Source organism: Callorhinchus milii, unplaced genomic scaffold, assembly GCF_018977255.1.
Source record: "Callorhinchus milii isolate IMCB2004 unplaced genomic scaffold, IMCB_Cmil_1.0 Scaffold11, whole genome shotgun sequence".
Lineage (NCBI taxonomy): Eukaryota > Metazoa > Chordata > Chondrichthyes > Chimaeriformes > Callorhinchidae > Callorhinchus > Callorhinchus milii.
Window position 1 is genome coordinate 11,152,493 of NW_024704752.1, and position 26,858 is coordinate 11,179,350.

The following is a 26,858-nucleotide window of genomic DNA, read 5'->3' on the forward strand; positions in this document are numbered from 1 at the left end:
GTTTGACAGCTGGGTAGACAAAATGCAAAATGTTGCATTCCCCACTGCTGACATCCTTAACCTTCAAGAGAACAGAAACCTAAACAGATAATCAAAGTTTCAATGAATAAACAAAGGCGCACAGAAAAGAATACATATATTTTTCAAAAATGCTCTGCTTGATTTGGAAACCATTTAATTGTAATCGTACTGAAATTGCAGAAGGAGCCACATTTAAGGAGAATCACTTACACAGAGGTGTTTGTTAGGAGAGTAACAGGAGAGATTTTGGGATGTCACCCAAGGAGATGGTTCAGACACTGAGGGAGTATACACTTGCAAGTGCTAGTGGTGGTCCATTAATTCACTTTATTTGTGCAAGGATTATCTGTTGAAGCTTGCAAACTTTCTCACAGGAATATGGTCCCTCCCTGCCTTATTCCTACGAGCTCTAAACCCGGGTTGCTTGTAATGCAAACCATCTCCAGCAAAGAGAGAACTAACCCTTTGTCAGGCTTTCTGTTGTCTGTGAACGTCTCGTTCTTCTTCAGCAAGAAAAAACACTCCCTCCAGAAGCTGTTTCTTTTTCCTTAACTTGTTTCATGAAAGTCCTTTGATTTTTTTCCTAATCGTTCTTTTTTCAGTTTGTTCAGCTGCAGGGAAGAAAATTCTTTCTGGCCTGAATTTAATGAGTCGTGTTTCTATGGGGAGGAAAGAAATGGAGAAGAAATCAGGAATATATATATAGGGCAAACCTTGCCTGGGATCACACAACACAATTGGAAGAAAATGCTGGGTATTCAAAACATCTATATTATTATTATATTAAATTAAATGCCAATATTTAAAGGAGCGGTACTTGGGAGCAGGAATAGTAGCCGTCTAGCACACCAGAATGTTCATTGTGGGTGCTAAGTTCAAACCCAGCCTGGATTGATGGTGTGAAAGTTTCCTCCCGGACAGCTATAGGAGTTCTTATGTGTGAAATGAGTTTGGAAAGTCTAAGCCCAATTACGAGTTAGTATGTATTGAATAAAACGGTTGTATCAGGGAATGCCTGTGAGATGGAGGGGATGGGTTCCGGGAACCATCCATGTTCTGTGTTGCAACGTATTCCAGAAACAGGCATTCCTTGAAGAGAGTTTGTGCGGTTTCTCTGAAGGAGCTTTAAATGAAGCATATTAGGGAATACTTCGCTATTGAGAGAGCCTTGAATAACATGCTTTCCATCAGAAGTTATGATATACCAGAGTGTTTAGAATTCCCTTCTAACAGAAGTAAATGCAAGGGGTATTGAAAGTTGTTCTCACCGAAACATTTGCAAGCACATTTCATTTCACATACTGGGCCATGACCCAACATCAATGATGTATTACAGTTGGATCTAGCACTGACACTATTGGCTTCTTTCAGATGTTAACAGGAAAAGGAAAGGTCGTGTTCCAGGGAGGTGCCCCCTTCAATAATGTGAGAATAGCAACCCATGGTCAAAAAATGAAAGGAGGATCCCTCAAATGGCCTTCTCTGGCTAGGAGAAACTATTCAGGAGCTAAAATTCTGCAAAAGTTCATATGTTTGGCGTTCAAGTTGATCTGCTTTGAATCATTATTGGTGTTTCTTTTTTCAAAAGCCTGATTTATGTTCTGCTTCAACCTTCACAACTCCTGATCTCAGCCTGGATCATCGGAGACCAAGCAACACATGAAGGACATAGGGAGGAAACAAGATATCTTCACACTGATCGAATGGCTTTTCTGAGGAATTGCCAGTTTATGGTTTAGGAACTGTGCTGTGACTTCTCCCACCCAGCAAGGATGAAATCCAATGCCATTTTGACCTTTATAATCTCAGTATCTGGATATCTTGGTCTGCTGATTCATTATAATAAGCCTTGCATTTGATATAGCACCTTATCATGTCATTGGGACGTCTCAAAGAGCTTCACAGAATACATTGTTAAGTGAATTGATTCTACAATTTTTAGGCAAAATGCAACAGCTCAGCAATGTTCCACAAACCATCGCGGACTGAGTGACCAAATTATTATTACATTTTTTTAAAAAAAGGATTATTATCCCCAGAAAGGGATCAGCTAACCAACTAACAACTGGGTTCCTATTGCTAGGTAAACAGGGGCGTGTGGAGTAAGGAAACTTGCCTAAGGTTTCACCCTGCCCAGGAATCGAACACTGGTCCTCTTGCTTGCGAGGCGAGTGCTCTCACCAAAATTGCTACAGGAATCCATATTTGGGACAAATAGATATAGAGTTTGAATCCCATCAATCCTGAACCCTTCTGTAATAAAACGTGTAACATCTTTTCAATAGTTATTTTAATGGAAAGGCTGAAAAGTGAGAGCTGTCAGGGGACGCAGTGGCCTATGTTGGCATTACCTGTGAGTAGGGTAGATTTGCCAATTTTATGGTGTATTTTAAATCTCCCTATTTAATTTCATTCACCATTTTCTGAGATGAATCTTGAAGCCCAAAGCCCTGGTAGCCAAAGCTTGACGTTGTTGCCAATTTTATGCAATTTTTTTTAAAAACAAGGCTCTTTAATTTTAATCATTTTTCCTGGGACAAAAAGGATTTGGACTCTTACAAATGAAGTTATTAAATTGGAATGGGATGCCAGCGTAAACAGAGCCTGAGCCTGTTGAGTGTGCGGAGAGGAGTGTTTACAGTGAATTGTTTGTGCTGCCACAGCTGGTTTGACTTTAGCATCAATTTACAAGAACCTTCAGTCCAATCCCTGGAGTTGACATTTGGAAAAATAATAATGTTTTCCGTGAAGATATCATCACACTCGTTCCGAATTAAACTAATATTATTCTGGAAGACAGTGCATGTTCCTCGGCAAGTTATTAAATTAACCCTCTGTGGTCCACTCGTCGATACCTAAATGACAGATGACCTTTCTGGAATGCTGACATTAAACTGTAATTGCAATTTGATGAGAGATGACATTGCTCGAGTTATTGTAGGCTAGTGTTACTCACTGATGTTTTCTGTACCCACATTATGAGCTGTTGATTTCAATCGCAAACTGTAGGCAGTTTCCAGGACCAGGTATATCCACACAGGACTGAGCAATAGAGCACTTGTATTGATGCTGGGATAAGCTTGCCCTTTAATAGAATTGCTTTATCTTTTCTGTTCAGTCCAGGAGCAGGAATACTGGATACAGCAGTTCTGCAAGGGTTACAGTTCAATACAATAATACAAAGTTACATTTATATAATGCTTTTCATGTCAAACGGATGTCCCAAGGGACTTTACAGGATTGATTGCACACCTGAGCTGAGGTGGGAGCTGGGGGTGGGGGTGCGGGGTGGTGAGATGAGCGAAAGCACAGTCAAAGAAGTAGGTTTTGAGAAAGACGTTGAATGAGTTGAAGGAGGGAGTGAGTTGGAGAGGCTCTGGGATAGAGTTCTGGAAAGTGGGGACGAAAGGCTAAAAGCCCACCTGCTGATGGTGAGGGATATGAAGCAGTCCAGTGCTCGCTGAGCAAAGGGAGTGGCTGGGTTCTAGGGTTGCACAATAGCTAGGTAGACCAATGGTCATTTATTTAGGGTTATATCTTGAACCCGTCATCTTGTGACCTGCTTGATGAACTGAAATATTTGGAATATTGCGATAACCCTGGATAACATGGCATTGGGCTGTATGTCTCATTCTGCCTCATCTTGCATCATTGAACACATTGAACTTATGTTTGAGGCAAAGCATTTGCATCAATGTTTTTTGGAGTGCTAGAATGTCCATATGGTGTTTTGCTTCAATGTGTTAATTTAGATCTTATTTATGTACATGTAAGGTAGCACAGATCAGCTTATGTCAGCCTCTAATTGGTACACAGTCCCTTTTTGTGCTTGATCTTTTACTGAAATGCAGTATTTGCTTTCGTTTTAAATAGACAAAAGATGTATTCACATATTTCCTTTGATCCATTTGCTTTTCTATTTGTATAGTTTTTGTGTGGGTTGAAAGTTGCTTTGAATCGGGTTTCCTTGCCTGGTGGAAGAGTTCGGAGTGAAATCTCCAGGGGCATTTGTTGGTGTCTTGACCAGGATTTTTTTATTTTGTGATCTTCTGAATTGCCAATTAAACAGTAAATGAAATGGGATTATGTTGAAAGGTCTCTCCAGAAAGCGAGTTGTGAATGTGCAAGTGGTGGTCATGCTCACCGGTTGTTGGGACAATTCCAGCTTGAATTGCTACAGAGAGCATTGCAGAAAGGACTCCCATGGAGGCCCCGTGCATTCATCTGAGGCGTGAGAGTAATAGTGCTCTCAGAGCTGTCTGAGTTTAATGGTGCATTTACACGGAAACCTTGTTTGAAAAAGTACTGTATTTGTTACGAATGATTTAAGATCTGAATAATATCTTTAAAAATTGAAAAGATTTTACTGCATGCCGGCACTGGACAATATGGATCTTAAAGTGATATCACCCATTGAAGTAACTTGTGAGCATGTTCAACTTTTGCAATCTTACTGACTGTGGGTTAGCTGGCCCAACAGCATGTTCAAGAAAGATACAGACCTTTTTTTTCTGATGTGATTATTGCAGAGCCATCTTTAAACATTTTAAAAGACAACAACCACTATCATTTATTTTCCTGTGGTCTTGATTCATGAACTCATTGGTCTTGTGAGTTAGTTGGGAAACAGGTGGCAGGACATGCTGAGGGTGATTGAACCCTATAAATCCATGATATTCATAATAGTCCTATAATCCTTGCATTTGATTTAGCCTTTCACATTGGGAGAGTGTTTTCAAGTGCTTCACAGATTTTACTGGAATGTGTAGTGACTGTTTTGCAGAGGGAAGTGACAGTCCTTGAGGTCTGGAACGATGTATCCTTGGACCATGTGCAAATAGCTGATTTTTATGATGCCAAATTCTTGGAGAACCAGGCAACAAGAAACCGTCAATTTTAACATTCTTTTGATACTTGTTCTCTGTTCTCATACAAAATTGGATTGAGTTCAGATAACCTTGTTTTGTGAATCGAGTGAGGACATATTCACACGGGACCGTCCAGTCATACAAACTCCTCACTGTGTAATCAACCCTTCATGAGCGTGGCTTCCTTTGCTGTGTAGTGTGGCCATCTCCACTTAACATAAGCAAATTTGTGACGAGCCAAATGTTGACGATGCGTTGGAGATTTATGATTTTTTTTGTGTTGACCTGGATTCCCTTTAGTGAAGAATCAAAACAAACAAAATGATGGATGGGTTGAGCAGCCTGTTTGTTGAAAGTCTCATGTTCAGAAGACCACAGCCTCAATAATAATGCTCCATTGCAGAGAGCATGGGTTTGGCTTGGCGATGTACACCAGGCAGACTCCAATGTGCAGTTGATTCTTCACTGAAAGAGCAAGACGCGATAGCTGTTGAGTGAAGATGTATGAATCGTGTGGGACCCAAAACTACAGTAGTTGTAACCAGAGTCCACCAGGTAGTGGGAACCAATTTCAAGATTCTCCCACTTTTTCTCCCTCTGTAACATAGGAACTGCTTTGATCCTAAATCCCTCTAGATGTTTTTGAAGTATCAGCTTGGAATTCAAAAGGAGTTAATATTTGTTCCACTTTTTAAATATCACATCAAGCACCAGCACAATTCTATCATCCTAATAGCCAATAAACCTATAATTTGATGCAGTCATTTTATTATTTGTGTTTAGATGAGTAATTTAAGATTTGTTGATAATGAAGTTGGCAGACACATTGATCTCCCTTCAGTTTCCCTGATATAGGGACTATCCAAGTGGTGACATAGTACCACAAGCTCTCAAAGCTCAAAGAACATTAATGCTTCTTCCATGATTGTCTTGGAAATATGTTGAAATCTTTGATGCAATCTCAACTATCTCTGTAAACAGAATACAGCTGCCTTAAATGTCTTGATGATTTAGTTGTTTAATTCACTTTTACGAGAAGCTTTTCTTATTTACCATTTAAAGGGATGGCTGTGGTCGTCCCTGAGATCTGCTAAAGCTTTTAGCTGGGCTAAGCTCCTGCAATTGCTGGGAACTGAATGTTTTAGTGGTTGATGTCTCAAAGCTTTGTGTCACCATTTGCATCACCCCTGGATGAATTGACTCCAGTCACTTTCACCCACAAAATACAATCCTATTTTTGCTTTACAGTATATTATGTAAAGAGCTTTAAGATGTCTCAACGACATGATAAGGCACTATATCAAATGCAATGATTATTATAACCTAACATGCAGTGTCCCTTTAAGGAAGCCAGCCATTCAGTTCCAGGAATGTAATGGATGTTTATCCTTCTTGAGAGATTGTCTTCAACAAATAGGTCATGCAAACTATTGACCCGCACTCCGTTTATTTCACATTCACATGGATTCACATGAATTGATGTTGTTAATGTGGTCACGGAATAGTTGTTGTTGTAAACTATATTGCCGCCACAAGGCTTTAAAACAAATCTTTGCATCACCTTAATCCATACTTCCATATTTGTTGGCTCATTTTATCAATCATATTCTTTTTTTCTTCTAGCTCTTTCAGGTTGTTTTTTCATTATTAAAAGATAATAATAATAAGGAAACTTGCCTAAGATTTCACCTTGACCGGGAATCGAACCCGGGTCCTCTCGCTTGAGATGCAAACCACCCATCTACAAACGACATTGTACCACAATGAGTCCTGGTAACTTGGGTCCTTATTTTCTTGCAAAAAAATTGTTAGACCCTCAGTAAATATTTTTGCTGTATTATCCCCATCAGGATGTCCACAGGATGTTCAAAAGCAAAACCGAGATCTCAAGAAAAAAGTGCAGACAGATTGATGTTGCTGCCAATGACAGCCTGGAAATGCTCATTTTTGATTACTTTTGCAAATCTTGGCACATGATTTATTTCAAAAGCTGCTGCGTTGTGTACAAACACACACACACACACAAATCGCTTGCATGAGAATTCTTATCGTGTCTGTCCCACCAGCTGGTTTGAAAGTAGGTGAGAAAAACACATCTTTATTACAACAGTAGCTCTTTGTGGAATGATATTACACTACCCACTGTTACATTTTATCGTCTTAAAAGCTCAGTCTGTCATCACCTCTAGCATCAGATGCGACGTACATCACTGATTCAGACTGCTTCCTCATTTCAGTAGGCTCAGATACTCTAATTGCCCAAACAGTGCATCTTTAAACAGACTATTCACAATTTCCAACATCCAACCACCTTCTCCTGCATTCTCCATTTTGTTTCTGAAACCTTATGGGCAGCGCCATCATGACTCTGCCCCAGATGCATAGACTAGTGATTGAACTAGACAACCTTGATGCCTGTATGCCATTGTGGATTTCATCCAAAAGTGAATCTGTACTTGAATGAGGTTGACCAGAGGTAAGAAGTTGGGTACTATGGGTGCCAGCATTATGAAGCATTCAATATGGGATGCCACAGTGTGGTGAAATAATAGCTTGTACCTGCGATATCATACTCACCACTGAGTTTCCCATCACTGTAGGCAGGTATGAGTAGAAGTTGACGATCCTCCATTCATTTCTGGAATCAGCGGGTCAGGAAACTGCATGATCAGGTTAACCCAGCAAACGTAACCATGTATATATTGAATCAGCGCTCTCTCACAGTCAGCTTAACCACTGCCTCCCAACCGAGGTCATCAACATTCCCCATTTCCGCTTCTCAAAAAAGAAACTGCATTTTATCAGAATTTATTCAATATTCAGGGGTTTATATTGTAAATGGTGTGATTTTCTCTGTAACTGGAAACCTAAAGGGAATTTTTGTTCATATCCCTACTTTTCTTTTGCAGGTGAGTAAAGTGTGTGGGCAGCCCCAAGAGAGAGCAACAGCTGTCTTGCCAACCAGTCTGCTACGAGCTCAAGTCGTGCCCGACTCCAGACCCCAGGCTGTGAGCCAGTTTGGCAACATGACACAAAGAAGAAGGTAAGGACTGAAATCAGATTGCTATCTTATTCCCTTCATTCCTTCCTCAGTCACCCGCCATTCCCTATAAAGGTCTGCTGGGAAGTGTGCAGCTTAATATGCCAAGAATATGCATATATTTTTTCAAGGTTCTTTCTGCTTGGCCGTGGACATTTTCTGCTCACCAAGACATGTAGTGAATTTAGGACTTCTCCATTGGCAGCATAGGCCTGGCAAGTTCATGCAACTTCATGCAATGGACATTAGACGCAACACAAAGGACAGCATGAATAATCAACCAAAAGGGTTAAGAACATGAAATACCAAGAGAAAGTTTTCAGGCGCGCTCCTCCCACATTCCATGCATAATTTACCCTACTTTAAACTTGCTCTTTCTTTTGGGGAGAATAGTTCTGCATGGATACTTCCTGGTTGCCAACAAATAATTGAGAACAAACGCAGAATGCTCACTCATCCATCCATTGGTACAGCAGAGAGAATGTTATTTAGTCAGTGCAGTTGCTCAAGACAAGTGATGCAATCAAATGTTTTCCTCTATGCATGTTTGAGGCTTGCAACCTTCCGTATCAGAAGCTGTTTCAGTCCCAGTCTTTTCTTTTTTATTGTTTATTTTAATTCCTAATTCTATGTCAAAATATCTAATCAAAGCTTCTCTATTTTGACGTCAGAAAATGACACCTCTGGTGTCGCCCTCTTTATTCTGAGTGGGTTGACTTTTTGGATTTCATCTGTTTGTTCCCACTGAGCATGTGCATGAGATTTATTTTATTCTTTTAAATTATGACTTGACTTTTCACATGTTTTCTTTGTTTCCTTTTTGCTCTGTATTCCTGCTTTTTTTAATATATATTTTAAAAAAACTTCTCCTTGTGGCGAATTCTCTGCTGGCTTGTCTGACCTGCTCTTGCTGACCTCGGTTCTGTCCAGCTCCCTGCCTCTGAAAGAAGTGAAAGCCGATAGGCCTAGGACTATGAAAAAAAATACCAGGTAAGAAGGTGCTTTCAAGTGGCTTTCACCAACTGAATCTGTGCTCGTGATGGTGCTGAACTGAAGCCCTCTGGCTGAGTAATCACTGTGTAGGAAGTTATCTTTACAGGGATGCCAAGATGCCTTTGTACTCTTCTGGGGGGGAGTGGCGAGATAAATAAATATTCCTTGCATTTGATATATGTAGTGTCCTTCATCTCAGGAGTAAGTGCTTCACAGGATTAACTAAAAAGTGCAGTGACTGTCTATTTTGTATTGAAGGTGAATGCAGCAGCCAATTTGAACACAACAATGACCCAAACAGCCATGGAGTGAATGATCAGTTATTTTCTGGGAGATTGTTGGTCAGGATATCGGGAGAAATTCCTTTTTTTGAATCGTGCCATGGGGTTTTTAACAACCATCTGATCATGTACACATGGCCACAGTTTAATGTTTCATACGAAAGGTGGAAAGAATTTGTTGGATACACATGGAATGAATTCATTTTATACACATTAACGTCAGATATGTTGGCATTGGGAAATGCATCTTGATCCATTTCCAAGCTTTACCATATGAAGTTCCATTCCTGTGATCACAATCCATTCTTATATTTTTTTTGGGTGTAGGGGGCAGTTGGGTGTCTGACACATGCGGACACCTATCATCATGCTTAAGAGTATCCAAACCAAACTGAGTTCCATGCATCTCACCTATACATGGAAATTCCAGAGATATTTGTTGTGAAGTTAAAAATGACCCTAAAACATTAAAAATGCCGAACACCTTTGCTGCTAAATTTTGGCAGGTGTAGGAAATCCCCCAGGAAGTATGACTTGAGGAAAGTTTATAATCCTTGCATTTGATATAGTGCCTTATCATGTATTCGAGACGTCTCAAAGGGCTTCACAGAACATCCTGTAAAGTGAATTGATTGTATATTTTGTGGGCAATTCTCCTGGTACAATGCCTGTCCAAGGAGCTTAAGGTGTAATGTGAAGCACACATAGTTCACTGTGACACACGATCCTTTGAATGGCTTGTTTTTCTTTTCCTTCGTCAGAGATTTCATGAATTACATTCGCCGGTTCAGGACCTTTTACACGCTGCTGGCTGAGCAGATCTGCGATGGTGACCTGTTGCCTCCGCACAGCTCAACCTGCTGGAATGGAGAAGATGTTGTTGAAAGGTAAACAAGTTCTTTGACAGTGGGGTCAATGTGCGAGTGTGGATTCATGGTTGTCACAGGTCAGGCTGGATGTTTCACAGTTTACCCTCTTAATATCACATTGCACAGCTTCATTATGGATATGTTTGCTTGATGTATGTTATTGCTGCAGGCTTTGTTTTGTGATGACTTCATAACTTAGACAGTTTCTAAAGTTGAGAAGCTGGTTGTGAGGCTGGATCTTTCCTACCTGAAATCTAAGGCCAAATGTAGCAAAACTGAAAGTAAATAGCTCTCTCTTTTTGTGCTTTGTTGTCCCCTCTCAGCTTCCTACCATCTTGCATTCTAATGCTTCACTGCACTTTCTAAGGGAAAGTTGTCCTTGAGAACCTCTGCTGTTATCAACTGAGTTATCCATCACTAAAGAGAGAATTTTAATATAGTAGTTAAGGGTTTAAGGATTAGAGAAATGTAGAATGTGTGTGGTTTTCAGGATTGCAAATGAGAAGCTTAATCAAGCTGATGTAGTGGCAAATGCAATTGCCAGTGAGGTAAATCCTCTTGAGATGCCTTCGGCTACAACTGCCAACTGTTAGTAGTTATAAGTCACTCATTTTGGGATCAGGGTATCTTGTAAAGCTCATGAGGCTAATAGCAAATAAGCAAACGGGATTAAAAATTGGCTTAGTAACGGAAAACTGGAACTCTTGAATTCTAAAGTGAAACTCAGAGAACTGAACTTTTTTCATTGAAGATGATTGCGAGCAGATGTGTTGCGGTATTTAAGACGCTAATGGGCACAAGCAACAAGTAGATGTGAACAGATCAATGTGTATTGTTGTTTAACAAGAACAGCTAAGAGTGTGGCAAGAGATAAGAAGAAATCATGTCATCCTTCTCTTTGCTCCCCTTCCCGACTAAACTTTTTCATATGGAGAAGTTGTGATATAAATCAATGTTATCACGCCCTGGTTTAAAATGCTGGAACATCTACATATGAGAATTCCTTGCTGCCCGTTTCATTGGATGAAAACCCATGGTGCAAGCTACCACCAAGGTATGACAAGTGTATTCAAGAAGTGATGCTTGGGCATTAACAAGACTGCAGATGGTAGAAGGAAAGGCCACCACAGAGTTGAAAACCCGTGAAAGCATAACTTGAAGTCAGCGCAATTCATTCTAACTTGAATTCTAATGATATAAATCTGCAGGAAGAAGGAAAGAATGTGCTGGTTTGAAGTATTTGGAGTTGGGGTGGAACTAAATAGGAAAGTTGAGGGGGACAATGACTGTAATAAGATCAATAAAATGAAGAAAATAGCATGGCATTATGAGCTGGCATGCCGCCCAGCTCTACCTAGAACTGAATGATAGAATGGAACATATCTATTTATTGTAAGGGTCTGACATGGAATGAGTTTTGGTAGTTGCTCATGGGAGAGGACTCACAACAGAAAACTGTGCTTAAATTGGTGCTAATTGTAATCTCATTCTGAGGGTCTGGGAAATGGACATTTCACACTGGAGCAGTGAGGGGTGGTCATCTTAGGTCAGGGCTTGACTGTGCAGCTGGCTGTGTTGTACATGACCTCAGAGTGCCTGATGCTGACACTGGATATCTGAAATCAGTACCAACATCCAACGTTTAAAAAAGAGTGCATTCATCACACAGAGGGCTCCTTTTGAAGGAAACATTGTTTATTCTTTTCTTTTGGTCTCTGAAAATAAAAGAAGCTTTAATGAAATTATTTCAGCGAACTCCAAAGCTCGCCACAGTCTGATGAGCAAGCTGTTCAAGTCTGGAATTTTTGAGTTGAAAGTTCAAGATTTGTGGTGAGAACAGGAACATGTCACAAGAATTGTTTTAGTGTAAAATTCCCATTGAAGATGGACTGCGTGGGATAGATGAACAGGGAATGGGTTATCCCTGCACTGGGAATATGCCTGCAGCAATGAGGAAATAATCACCAACTTATTGCAATCTGACCAGGGAGGTTAATGGGGTCAGTTGAAAGTGTCAGAGTGGAAACTTCACTCAGATAGGTTTCAACCAGATTGGTGGCTATCAATTAAGTTGTGTAAACCATGTATGTGTACAGGAGGAACTTCAGGCGGCGTTCACTATCAATCAAAAAGTATAATTATTTATTTTCACCAGTTGTTATTTTACAATAACAGTGATGGAGGAAAGTGGTACCAGGTTTAGGACATCAGCAATTGTGGAAATGATTAACTCCTGGTTCTCATGCTGATAAATACTGGGAGATCTTTATGACTTATACAAAATTTCTAAAGCAACATTCAGGCAAGATAGGGAGAGAGCAAATTTGAAATTTGCTTTGCTGACCATGATACATTAATCAGAGTATTTAATTCATTAATGTTAGTATCTCTGTTTTATGAAATGTAAGTGGGGGAAAAAAATGATGAATATTAAAAATGAGGCTTTTGGCTTAAGACGTTTTTCATTTCAAACAAATTCACTCAAAGTCCAATGCTTGATGGCTGGAGGGAGACTAAAGCAAGCAGGCTGAGAACTTGGTTTATCATGAAGCCTGGCACAGCCAGTAGGGTACAGTATAAGGGTTTTCCATTAAAAGACCCTTTCTGACAGATTAAAAAAATAGTCACCAAACATGTATATGGTGTGGACTTGCTGAGACATGTTATTTTTCTCCTCTTTCTGAACTATGCTGTTGTCTTCATAGCAACAACAATAAATTGCAAATTGGTCGGGAGGAAATCCTAAAACAATGAACAGTGGGTGGGGTTTACACCCGAGCTTCGGGTTTCATTTCTTTGTTTTTTTGTGCTTGTTTCATGGCACACAAAGCAACTGGATATCTGCAGAACTTGCCAACCAAAGAGCTTGCAAACCACAGAGTACACATAATTTCCTATGACATAATTTTGAATGGTCAAAGGCTACGATTGATGTCCGTGTCTAAGACTTGTGATTGTTGTCTCTCCCTTACACAGATCAGTAAAAAGGCACTGTACTGTACCATGCAATATATTCTGTCCATTAATCAAGTACAAGTAGTTTACAGTTGGTTGCTAAATGGATGCTGTTTTTGTCTCTGGTTATTTCAGCTTATTTGCCCCTGGGAGTTTGAAGAAGTAGCCATTGCTTGTGCTCGGGGAAGGGGGGGTGCCATAAAAATGCCAGATGATTTTTTGTTTACAGAAATGTCTGTCTGTCTCCAAACTCCAGTGTCATCACCTTGCATCAGACTTTGAAAACCTAAATCAAATGGAAAATAAACATTGCTCTAATTTCATTTGCTCTGCAGGAAAAAAAGACAAGCCATAGTCTTTCCTTTTTAAAAAGAGATTTTGCCTTAGAACCTTTAGGTCTGGAATAAAAATAAATAGTTCCTTGGTAACCTAATTCGCTTGCAAATGAAACCAGAAAATAAACTTGAAATGGTGGTGGGTTTCGTTTTCAAAAAAATCTGAATATATTGCAACAGAATGTAAGTGTGGCCTCTTGTATCTTTGAGCTTGGTTGTTGAGTTTGCAGTTTAGACTGGTGGAGCACTGAATTATTGGAGGTGCTGTGCTTCAGATGAGATGTTAAACTGAGGTTCTGTTTGCCTCTTCAGGTGGATGTTAAAGATCCCATGGCACTATTCAAAAAGAAAAAAGGCATTTTATTTTCTGGCCAACAATTCAATTATTCGTTGTGTCTCGGACATTACTGTGCTCAAATTGGCTGCCACATTTGGCTACGAAATATACAGTCAAAATTAAGTTTACAGAAAGTTCTGTGAGTCACTTTAAGAAGTTCCACTGTAATAAGGCCCTTCATCAAATACAACAATCATTATTTATTTTTTATAACCCATTGTGCTTTGAAATAAGTGAACAGCATTGGCACCTGGGCTTCCCTGATCGAAACCATGCTGAGTGTAGGCCAAGCACTCCCCAAAGGTGAACGATAACCTGAGGCAGAGTCTATCTCTTGTATAGCTCATGATGGGCAGCTTCGGATCAAGAAATGGATCCAGTATTAGGTTTATTCTCATAAATATAGTTGCATCTGACATATCACCTTGTTGTCCTGAAACGTCTCCAAACACTACACACAATAAATTTATTTGAAGCATAATGAATGTTATGAAGACAAACATGGCAACGTGTCTTTGCCAGTTACATGCCACAAACATCAATAAGATCAATAACCAATTTTTTTTAAAATTTGTTTCTGGTGAAGTTGGGTGGCTAAGAAATATTGGGCAGGACACGAGTAGATCTCCCTGATGTTCAATGATTTGCGTGGGCTATATTTAATATTTCTAAATCAACAGAACAGGAATTATCTCTCTGAATGTTGTTTCATGCTCTATCAAGATTCCTCATTGCTGGGTTGGGACAAAGGAGATGAGTCCAATCCAGTTGGGAAGGAGCAGCTAGATGGATTTGTTTCTTAACTGGGAAGCATTATAATCTGTGAGTAGAGGGAAATCTGAATACTGTTTTGAATTATAAAGTCATTTCAGAAGGAAAGTTGATAGACTGTGTATCTTTCATCTCCTTGATCTGTTAAATCCAACCTCCTTTGTGTCTGTATCATAAAAATCTCTTTAGGATGGAGCAGATGACATGTTTGTGACAGCCAATCCTCTTGTCCCAATTTAAACCAATAATACGTCCATTCCAGACATTACCTCACATGTGAATATCACTAATTATTAACAACAATAATAATTAAATAATAATAATTATCTTTTGATGAAATCCAAATCATTTGGTTTGTTTTTCTATGGAACAGTAGATAAGATGCTCAATTAAATATCTTCTGGCCAGTTGTGAGAGTTGAGTGGTTGATGTATGTGATACTCAGTCAAAAAGGTTAGGCAAGTCCCAGGTGTAATCTCTGATCTGTGCTGAGATGCCAGTAAATATCATGTGAGGACTGGATCGAGCTTCACTCTGATTTACCCCCCTCACTCCCCCTCTCCCCATGCCATGGTCACATCATCTGCCAACCTTGGGTTATTTGGTTGGGGTCACCATAGGTCAGCATTTTAAAGGTAGAAGAGAAAAATGAATCAAAATGTTTTTTCTCTTCCTCTTTGTGCATTGCCTGAGAGCCAGAATGCATAATGTGTTTCAGGAGAAACTTATGCATCAGGGCCTCCAGTTGCTTCTCACCCTTTCAAAGTCGAGCCAGTTCTGGAGGTCAGCTGACCCTTTGAGTCTTCTGCAGGCTGGATTCATTTAATAAAAAACAAATGATTTCCTTCCACAAACAGAGATTGGGTTGCTTGGGCAAAAATACCTTACCTCCAACTTGCTTCCATCCATGGAGTTTTAACCACTTCGTTTTTATGCTCCATTAGAGGATTTTGTCCATCATTACTTCTTGAAATATTTGTTCCCCCCCACCCCCCCCAACTTATGTAGGATCAGCACTGGAACTTCTATCTGTGTCATTCTGTAGCTAGCAGCTAGGCAAGGAATGAGTGTGATCTCAGGATATGTTTGTTTCTTTGCTTGTGCAAAGAACAAACAATTTGCATTTATATTGCGTCCTTCATAGTGTCTTGCAGCTCTTAAAAACAGGTGGGAGTCAAAGTAATGAAACCAAATGTTGGATGTAATAAAATGACAAGACCACTCTCAATCTGTTTCATAATGGATAATGATAATAATAATAATCCTTGCATTTGTCATAGCGCCTTATCACCTCATTGAGATGTCTCAAAGCACTTCACAGAATATGTTGTAAAGTGAATTGACTGTCTATTTTGTAAGTGAATCGAATTGGATGCAGATTCGCAGAACAAAACTGTTTTTAATTTAGTATGAGATTAGCAGTCTTACTCATAGAGAACATAGGATCGCTGGTGAGGGAAATAGAAATGCCGTTGTGGTACGCTCTTCAAATTGTTGAGGGAAATATTTTGAGGAAGCTTTATTCTGCCTAGTATTCTGTCTTTATTCTTCTGGGTGGTGCTAGAAATGGGAAAATGTTCCATCTCCCAGCATTGACAGCTTTCACCTTGATGAGCACAACATTTATCAAAATATTTTTTATTTAACAAAATGAATTAATTCAATAAATTTGGGCTGTGAAGGAGTCCATGAAAAAAAAGAGAGATTTGTGCCAATTTTGAAATCCTGAAAGTGGTCTCGTTAATGCTGTGGTTTGTTTGAGATATTTTACTTTAAATATTTGTGTTTTTATCAGCAAATGACAAGTTGATTAAAGACCACGTGCATCTGGAACAGATTTTGAGGTCAGACATGAATGTTAGGATTGACGATGGGAAATGAAACAATTGAAATGAGGAATTGGAAAGATGTTCTTGGGTAACTGGCTTCAATATATCCTGGCAACTGCTCAAGTAAAGCGGTTTAGACAAAGAATTACTAACGTTTCTCAGCATTTGTAAACCATCACTAAACCAATTTCTTTTTTCTGTCATTTGAAATATAATTATCTTTCCTCATTTTCTCCCTATCCCTTTTGAAGCAACCTCCTCCACATAGTTTGTTCTGCTTATTTGAATATTTCAACGTTATTTTCAAAGGTTGTTCTGTTCCTCTTTTATTCCTGTATTTTCACCTTGTGGCCTGTCCTTCATTTCTTTTCCATGTACATTTTTAGTTCAATTAGAATTACACAAAGGGGCCTTGTAAATGAGCAGTGAATAAAATAGTTAAACCGGGCCCAGCTCTGAGAGTAAATAGCCTACTATTTATACTATATAGTGCTTGAGGTCCCATCTCCTTTAATGAAGGGAGGCAGCATAATTAGGCTCATTAATATGAAACAACGATTCATTTAAGGATCTGGAGTCTGAGGACTTTATCTAACCACTTGTAGTACTCTTTCTTTGTTCTTTTTGATTTCCCATGAAGAAATGTAATAAAATCTTTATTTTTCTGAAAACCGCAACTCAATTGCAAGTACTGCAGACAGATCACTTCCCTTAGAAGAGCACGGAGTCAGTCTCGCAGAATACAGCCTTTTCGGTACCTTTGAGACTAATTACACTTTCACAAACCATTACTGCCTTTGGCAGAGCCTGGGATACTTTGAGTCTGAGTTCTTCAGGAACTGTATTTTATGCAATGCTCTGTTTCAGCATGCTGTGAATCGGGGAATACTCAAACATTTATGGGGGGAGAAAAAAGCACACAGAAGTAATTGGATTATTCAACTAACCACCTTTTTTTTCTTGGCCAAATAGACAAACGCCACCCCAATTTGTAACCGGCAGAGCTTGAATGTCACACTGAGATACGCACTGGATTGTAAGTTGTTGTTTGGTGGGTGGGTAGTTGACATAGGGCTGAGTAATGACCAGCAGGCTTCATTAAGCAGAAGTGATTCTGTGGAGCCCAGTTAGTTCTTTGGCATGCCAGAATTGTTTCGATTTAACAATGGCACTTTATTAAAAGTATTTTTTTTAACTTTTCACTTAACGCTTGGATTAATATTGACAAACTCTTAATATTACTCAGTGAAGATATTCAGGATACTTGAGGCCAAAACGTGGAGTGTACATTGGAGATGGGTGAACATCACATCCTTGTCATCAGACGCTTGGGAGCAAATTGGATCAGTTAGAGGAATTAAAAACATAAAATATAACCGAAAAATAAAGCATTCTTCCTCAATTTAATCACAATCTTCGAAGTGATGACAAATGTATTTATTTAATCTTCCAACCTTCACAGTGATTGAAGAGGAGATAATAATAATAATAGATCATTGCATTGTTCACATGCAGTGGACAAGGACCCAGATTCCAGAATTGAAAAGGGGATCATCTTGGATGGAGAGGAAAGAGGTGGAATTTCAGGCTCTGTCATGCTGGGGTGAGGCTCTGCTGGTGTTGGTACATTGCCAAAGTGGCCGTTCTTTCTGTGTGAACATAAAGGGCAAGTTTTGACAAGCTATTTGATCATAGGGTTTATCAAAATCGATCCCAATCCTATCATTAAGCATCTGGTCACATAATCTGCTAAGACTCACTGTCTTGGCTCCAACATGAGAAATGGCCACATGGGTTTGTTACCAGCCACTGGCCTATGCCTGTGGAGACATATCGACAGAACTGGTTTATTTCTTCAGAATGGAAGTGGGGCGGGGGAGTAAACAATCAAATGCTTCTTAGAAATGAGTGATGATGGTAAGAATCTTTTGAGCTGAGGCTTCGAAGGCCAAACCCCTTCAAGGCACCTTTTTGTTTAAGACAACGCTCATTGCTAATGGGTTTCCGGACAGCTGTTTTATTGTAATGGTTATTTTTGTGCCAGCTGCTGTGATCTGATTTAAAAGTTATAAACTCTTTATGATATATCCCAAAGGCTAGAAGAGTGTGTAAGAGTTTAATGCACATTTTCAGCACTCTGAGATGATACCCCATACAAATGATGCTATGTAAATATAAGTTGTTGTACAGTTTTGCATGTGGCACTTGTGCACTTTGAGATGAACATGTGTCTCAGCCTCACCTCTAATCACTTGGGTTCCTTCCAGCAACTATTATGCAGGCTTTCACAATTATTGCACCAACATATCTCACTTATTTTTTAATTTTCAACTCAAAATCCTGCTCTAGTACTGTGAGACAGGACGCACTGACGATCTTTAGTAGCCAAATGAATAAAACCCATTCATAAAAAATTGGCCACAGATTTGAGTTCTGGCAAACTGGTGATTCCCAATTTTACCTCTTAGTTTGTAGCTCCGAGCAGGAATAGAACAGAATCTTCCTTTAAATATTGTGTTAACTTGATGAAGGAATTTAACCTTACTCTGATCAAACCCATTAATAGGGTTAATGGTCTATTCTCCTGGGAGGGGGGAGTGGTGAATGGGATCTCCTTGGGGCTGAGCTGGTTCCAAGATGACATGTTTGCAATGGAATATCAGAATTGAGTCAATCTCCTGTGGTGGTCTTGATCATCCAATTCCAGAACAAAATGGGAAGGCAGTACTCAAAGGCATGGTTCATGACAGATCAGTCAACTTGAAAGAAGAACTTGAAGGGACAGATTGGCGAAAAGGTTCTTTTCCCACTTGTCAACTCTGTAAGCCAAAACCCTAATGGGAAGGCGGACCTTGTTAGACAAGCAGCAGGAAGCTTGCCAGACAAGGTTTGCAATGCCAAGCTATGCAGTTGTTGCTGGTTAAACTCCTGTCATGGGTGTTCAAAATTGGCCCTCCCAGGGAAGCTGTCTGGCAGAGAAAAAATATTTACCTTATTTATAATGGAATCGAAGAGGAAATGGCTCTGTGAGTGGCGTGACCAGTTTGGTTTAGGAAGTCACTGTTGTAATGAAGCAAAGTTATAATTAACATATTGTATCAACATTAAAATAGGCTAGCTCATCAAAAGCTGTATGTGTGCTGTCTTGGGTGTGGTAACATTTGATGGTTTCAATGTGGAATTGAACAGAATCTGTACGTGTGATTTATGAAACAAACAAGGTGTTGGAGTCACTTGAATATATTATCCACTATGTGCAAATGCAGGTGTATTTATGCACGATGTGTGTACTGAGGCTATTACAGATGCTGTTAATTATGTGATTATCTACCAGGTGGGTGATGTTTCTTAAACAGATTTTATGTGCTCTTTGCCGTTTATTCTATGTGAAACTACCTTTTCTATGAGTGGCAGTTAACGCATGCTGAATGCAAGCGCTCCACAAATAAGCACTTACCTTCACTTTAAGAAGGGATTTTTTTTTAATGCTGAATGTACAGACAGGCGATCACACAAAGTGCCGACTGCTCCTTTATGTGGCAATTATTATTTTTCATTTGTTGGAAGGAAAGGGAAGGTGAAATGTAAAATAGTTTGTGGTCTGAAAGGAAATAATCTGCAACATATATGGCCAATGTTATTCTGGGAAACAAAATGAGGATTTGACGTGAGTGGATAGTATTCATGCTAGTTCACTTAAATTACTGTTTCTCGAACACTGAAGGACCTCTTTGCCAGAGACATTTTCAGGCTTTGTTTCAAACCTGTTTTTCTTTAACTGCATTGAAGCTTCTTTGAAATTCTGCCATTTATTTAACTCATGTATAAGTATGGTACAGTTCCACTGATGTTGGCAGTCATCCGATAACTCGTCCAAGTGGTCATTCTGAATACGTGAGGCTAGATGTTGAGTGTTGGCAGTTTTCTCAACAATGAAGGATATTACAGCTGAGCTCATGCCTGTTCTTATGCGAAGTTCATCAGGGGGGCATTGTATAGCAATCTCGAACGGCAACACTGAATGAGCTAACTCTACATGTACTGAGAAACAAACCTGCAATTTTCTGATGTGCGCGTCTGATGCTACACCAAGTAGTAACGACTTTACAAACGAGGACAATGTGGTAGCTCAGGCTAATGATTCTTAATGTGACTAGTTGTTTTGTAATTTTCCCTCTCGTCATTACAAAAATTCCAGGCAGGGCGAAACCTTGGGCAAGTTTCCTTACTCCACACGCCTTATAATAATCCCTCCAAAACCAAAAATAAATCGGTCATTTTCAATCTACAACTGTTTGTGGGACATTGCTGTGCGCAATTGGCTGCCGCGTTCGCCCACAAATATACAGTCAATTCACTTTACAGTATATTCTGTGAAGCACTTTGGGACGTCTAGAGGACGTGAAAAGTGCTATATCAAATGCAAGGATTATTATTATTATTACAATAATGGGGTCATATTACTGGGAACGGAAGGTGCTTTATTGATATTCATATGAAAGTTGTTTCCTTCATGGAAAATTTGTGTTCTATCCATCTTATAAGTACTGGGGAGTTGGTGTTGAACACACATTGGCTCGGGATTCTCAATGTTTGAACTTGGCCACTCTACTCAGGTTGCATTTATGTGAAATGTGTGATGAGGCTAAGACTGTATGAAGTCATTCCACTCGAGACCCCTGTTGCTGGGTGGAGACTCATTGCAGGCCATAACTATTTTCTTTCTATTTCCAGTGCTTCAGGATGTAACATTAGTTATCCCAATTTGCCGTTAGATCCCTTCTCATCATTGCATTAAATGTATTGTAAAGCGAGTAGCCCAAGTATTCAGTGATGAAAATGTCTTGGGGCACAGTAATTCAACATTCTTATAGCCAAACCTAAAGCCTACCCTGTAGATGCAGTTGTTGAAATTGAAGGTGGGATTGTCCCCATTCCTCCATGTATAAAATCAGAATGTATCGGGTTTCAGACTGTGAATGCAAACGGCTGACGTTCTGTTTTATAAAAGCTGTTTCAATTTCATAGTGGGGAGGAGCTGGTAATCCAATAAAACATGGTTCCACCAGCTCGGGCAAGCTTCACGTAGGTTTTAGTTTTGAGGTGAAATTTGTGCTTGTTGTTAACCCTGGGAATGAAACATTTTCTTACTCCAAGATCCTGGTACAGTGTGAGAAGTGGGATATTTCTATGTACTCTGATGATTGCGAGTTGGAAGTGCAAAACCAAGGGAGTATGAATAGTTGGCAACTAAATGTTGTGAAGTATCCACCTATCTCTTCTTGCCAAGGAAATAAGGCAGAAATCCAGTTCCTAATTGTTTATAATCCCCACTCTAGCAGCACACTAACAATTTTTTGTGAGTACAGATTCCTTCCCTTGGGAGAATGTAAGTGGATCTTCTTTAAAGAGTGGAAAATTAAGATACGACACTCATATGCCATGAATTGTGCAAAGATTTGCTCTGATTCAAATATTAATCTTGTCCAACATATAGATACTATACTAGACTGTTCAGCACCTTGGGACATCCTCCCGAAGTGAAAGGCGCTTTACAAATGTAATTTTGTTGCTGTTGTTGTCTGAAAATATTAATCGTTTTTTGTATGCTTTGCGTTTCTGTAACTCAGTCTACATCTCCCAATTCATTCACAGGCAGAGAATGCCAATTGGCTGTAAAGATCATCTATTGGTGATGATCATCTATTGGTGAACACACAAAGTATTGTGTCTAACATCTATCCAGAATCTCTCTGCATTCATCAGAAGCCCAATGCAACACATGTCCCCATTGCAGTTGTTACACTGATATGTGACACAGGGTCTAGCAAAGACTATGTTCACCGTGGTGAAGAACGTTTCTTAAAATCTTTCGTCCCCTTAAGGTGTTGACACATATTTGGGGGGTCGGATCCACAAGTGCTCGTCACTATCTGATACATTGCCCAACTGGCCTTCCTACAGGTGTCAGACTAGAAAGTGAGTGTCAGCAGGATATTAGCTGAGGTCAATCTGTTTTCATCCAACATCCTCAACAACAGCAACAACTATTGCATTTATATCGTGCCCTTCACTTGTAGGAATTTATAGTCTAAGGGTCAGATATTGAGGGAGTGGGTGTGTGCCAAGCGGAGTGATCGGTGGCGATGGGTAAGACTCCTTTAATTGGGGTGGAGGTCACAGTGTTGAGAATACAGTCTAGTGCTTTTAAGTTGCTTATTCTGTGGGAATGTGGAGCCAGAGAGTGTGAATGGAGGGGTAAATAATCACTGTGTTCTTTCTACATCTGATGGCTGAAGACAGATATTGTGAGGCTCACTATGGGGATCTTTAACAAAAAAAATGCAACTTTCCTCCGATAGCTTGGACGATCCATTGTCTTTCAGAGCACAAGTTTCTCTCGCTTGTCTGTTGCCATAGTACCCTGGAGCTCGCCCTTCACTCCATCTCTAGAATGAGATGTCTTGTACTTATTTAAATGCTGAATACAGCATTGTTGTATAAACCGAAACCTAGTCTGACTAAAGAATTTGAGTTAAAAGTCTTCGTTTTCGAAATTCTATTTTCAGAAAAGGTACGAAATGTACAGTGAGAGGACCAGCCTTCCACAAGCTAGATTTCATTGCAGAATGGAAGTCAGTGGGAAACGCTCGTCTCTGAATACATACCCAACTAGTGGAAGCCAGTGGAGCTTCTTAGTTAGGGAACGTGTGTGTGTGTATGTGGGGGGTGGGGGGGAATGGATATAATGATCAGAATTTTATTAACAAAAGATATTAATAAACAATATGAACACACAAAGTATTGACAATAACTGATTGGACATTGTAGGTAATAACAAAGTCAGAGCTGTTAATGTTTGTAAAAGAATGTTTCCCACTTTTGTTACTCAGTATCATTTTGCCGTCTTCAAAAGTCACTAAATTCAGAGTAAAACTCCTCCACTCTCTTCTATTTAGCTCTCTCTCCCAGGTTAGGTACAGCACGGATTAGATGCAGAGGAAAGCTCTCTCTGGACTTTCTCAGCAAGAACTCCCATGGTTTAAAAGAATGGTTTCAGCAGAGAGTAAAGTCCCTTCACACTGTTCTGCAAGCTGCCATAACTCAAACCTCAGAAGCATTAACTCCACTGCACCATTGAGATACTTCCATTTCCTGCACCTGCTATCCTTGTGGCATCCCTGAGAAAAACAGTTTACTGGCAGAACTGTGGACAGTTTTTCTGCCAAGATGTCACAATCACAAGATTACTTAGGATTTCCCCAGATCCATTTACATCCTTGGCCCATCTGATCTCATCCTTCCAGTATACCCACCCTACCATCTTCCCGTCAGAATCCGTAACAACAGCTTCAGGGTACCTCAAGGCTGTACCCGTTGAAGCAGCTCGACAGTCCTCTACAACACAAGCATGTAATTTATTCCCTCTACCACCAGGGATGGGTCTGGAACCTGCAGTACTTTCCTCCACCCTAGTTTAATGCAACTCAAAATCTTTCCATTTACTACTGTGGCTTGAATAGGCAGCGTCTATGATTGTACCGCTGGATATTTTTTCAGTTCAGGTGGATGTAATATGATTTCCCTCCGAGCGCACACACTATTAATGTTTAGCTGCAATAATGGAAAGATTTGTGAATTTATTATAATAATAATAATCCTTGCATTTGATACATCGCCTTATCATGTCTTCGAAAGTCTCAAAGGGCTGCGCAGAATATATTGTAAAGTGAATTGACTGTATATTTGTGGGCGGACTTTTCTACTACACTGCAGTTAATGTCGATCAATCCTGTGGGGAATGATTCTCAGGCTAGGCATTAAAAGTGATCACACCTGGGATGATCAGGTATATCATTCAGGAAAGATTCTGACTAACTGATGTAGATGGTTCAGAGAGGAGTCTCGGAGGAATCTCGTTCACAGTTCCTTCTCGGGAGTATTCATTTTGAGCTGAGCCCCAGGGGGCAGGAAATGATGGTTTCACAGCTCCCAGCCACCAGGCTTCAGCCTTGCAAATGAATTTGAGCTTTGGCTGTTTGCCAACATATCCCCTACAGTCTCGGAGAGTCTTGCTCAACCTACCCGAATAGTGGTAATTAATCAATTCGGTGCAAAAGGTCATCAGTGTGGTAATTTTTTCATTTTATTTATATAGAGAGCAGCTGGACAGCTTAAGTGGCTCTGGGTTCACTTCACTTCCAACCAGCTCAACACGGGAGTGATGTGTTAACTAACTGAGTTAAGGGACATGAGGGAACATTTTGCAATGTGAGCAGAGGTGCAAGGGATTCTTGATTCCTGTACATCAATTCATGCATTTTTTTTACTCGCTATTTTTCTACCATCATCCATTGGAGATGCAGCTAGTACAAGAATTTGGTTGCATTGGTGCCATTTATTTGGTTCCTCTCCCGAGGGCTCATTTCTTATTATGTGCATCCAGAGAATGAGAAGTAAGTGGGGTGTGGTGAGGTGGGGGAGGGTTGCGGTGGGAGATAATCAATACCCAATGTCCAGATGCACAGATTTCCAGCAGAGAGCTCGCTCACCCAGTGATGCTCATTATATGAGCGTGTTTCTGCCGCTAATTTCCCTCCCCAGAGTGTGAGGCTGTTTCAGTTTGCTTTCACTAATGGTACGCCCAGGAATAGGCACAGAACTACATACTAGTAAATTGTGACACAGAGTATCACGCCAGCCCATGCCATCTGAACAGGGTACTATGTAAATGTGAGTTGTTGTTGTTGAGTACCAAGGCTTAATTTGCTTAGCTTATCCAGACAGTAAACCAAATTGTGTTTAGCACAGTTCGCAGAGGTGAAAGAGAGGACTACCGGGGAAACCCACTGAACCAACCAGATCCTGAATTTTTAAAAGAAAAATACAGCTTTTATTTGGTTGCTGGATTACTTTCCTCTCTGAGATTGGACTGTTACCGCTCAATTCTTAATCCCAAGGAACCACATTTGATCTAGGGATTTCTGCTCCCTCTTAACCTGTTTTAGATTTATTGGGTCTTCAATATAAAGCACATCTGTGTTTTGTTCTTTTAACTGTAAGTTCTGTGCATTCTTTTAGTGTTTTGGTTTTCTGTGAAGTGTGTGAGAGAATTAAAATTCACTGCAATCAATTAGCAGGCACATTTGGTTTGAAATGGCAAATTATGCACAAGAATTTGGGTTGAAACTCAATTTGGGTCGAGCTGGGCAGATTTCCATTGTGCAAACCCACAGACTGAATGAGGGAACAAAATCAAAAAAACTGTGTCTTAAGTTTCTTACTCTCTTTCTGTGTGTTGGTCCATCAGACTTTCTCACTTTTGCTGTCTCTGGGAATTCGACTTTCAGTCCAGTCTCATTGTCTTCCTTGATTGTCTTTCACACACTCCATCAGTTTGTGCCTTTCTCTTTATTTCAATCTTTTCTCTCTTGCACGCACGCACACACACACACCACATCTCATTTTCAATCTATCTTTCTCGCATACTCCGATCGGTTTGTGACCCTGTTTCTCTTCAGTCTTTCTCAGTAAGACAACAACAACTTGCATTTATATAGCGCGCTTCACATGGGGTTGCGTCCCGGAGAGCTTAAACGACTTTAAACAAGATACCGAGTGCTTCTAAAGTACCGTATCAATACTTTAGCAAATTCCTGAAAAGATCAAGTATTTTTTCACTGAGATTAAGTAGTTCAGGACTTTCTTTTGAATTTATTGGTTCAGTTCAATTCAGAGATGAATTTTAGTTTTAATACACTGGGTAATCCCCCTTCAGAGTTTTGCACTGTGCAGCACTGCCCTCTGCAGTCAGGAGACATTCTGTGCTTTCTGATCAGATTCACTCACTGATCAGCACAGCTCCAATAATCAGCTTCCGGGACAGTTGGTTTCAGGGCAAAGTCGTTTTGCTGTTTTAATCCAGTCAGCCAAAAGGAAGTTGCAAAGTCAATGGCTACACTCACTTTGACGAGTCCATGACCATGACATAATTGCAGACAGACAGCTAAATGTTAATGCTATAGTATATTTATAGTAACTATTATAAAGTACAGCAAAAGAGTATTTGAATGTAATATTGCAGTGCGATAGAGAGTTATAAATAGATGAGAGTATATTGATTGTGCACTGTATAGTGTTCAGGTGCTATTACATTCACAGTATTATTTAAAAAGAAGCATACTGTCATTTGTGGGGAGCATTGGTGCCTTGGGGAGATCGAAAAGGGCTGTGTGATCACAGTGGTCATTTCTGGATCCCTGAAGTACGTAGGAGTGACTCTGAGTGCAGATGGAGGCTTGGGTTTGGGAACTTTTTTGAAGATTAAAAAAAGGTTGAATGAACCAAATTGAGCTTGTTGCGGCTGCAAGACTTGTACTGAAATCTTGGTGGAAAGCGACACACCTCAAAACCATGTCGATTTATAAGAGGGAGTCTTGGTATTGTTGGTAAGGTCGCAGTGCATTGATATAACAACAGGTCTATGTCCCCGCAGTTGGCGGGCCTTCAGATGTATTGGAATAATATCAGAAGGAAAAAGCAACAAGCGTCTTGTCAAC

The 26,858-nt window shown here is 39.9% G+C and overlaps 1 protein-coding gene across 3 annotated transcripts in view; it reads left to right on the top strand.

Moving 5' to 3' along the window:
- Nucleotides 1–26,858, top strand: part of LOC103188800 (glypican-5-like) — a 176,148-nt gene that overhangs the window by 71,092 nt on the left and 78,198 nt on the right. For 2 of the 3 annotated variants that reach the window (XM_007909017.2, XM_042339023.1), the window contains 3 exons: nt 7,799–7,932; nt 8,860–8,919; nt 9,965–10,090. In XM_007909017.2, coding sequence (XP_007907208.2) covers nt 7,799–7,932; nt 8,860–8,919; nt 9,965–10,090 — 320 coding nt within the window. The remainder of the gene's footprint in view (nt 1–7,798; nt 7,933–8,859; nt 8,920–9,964; nt 10,091–26,858) is intronic. The other variant, XM_042339024.1, reaches the window with a different exon arrangement.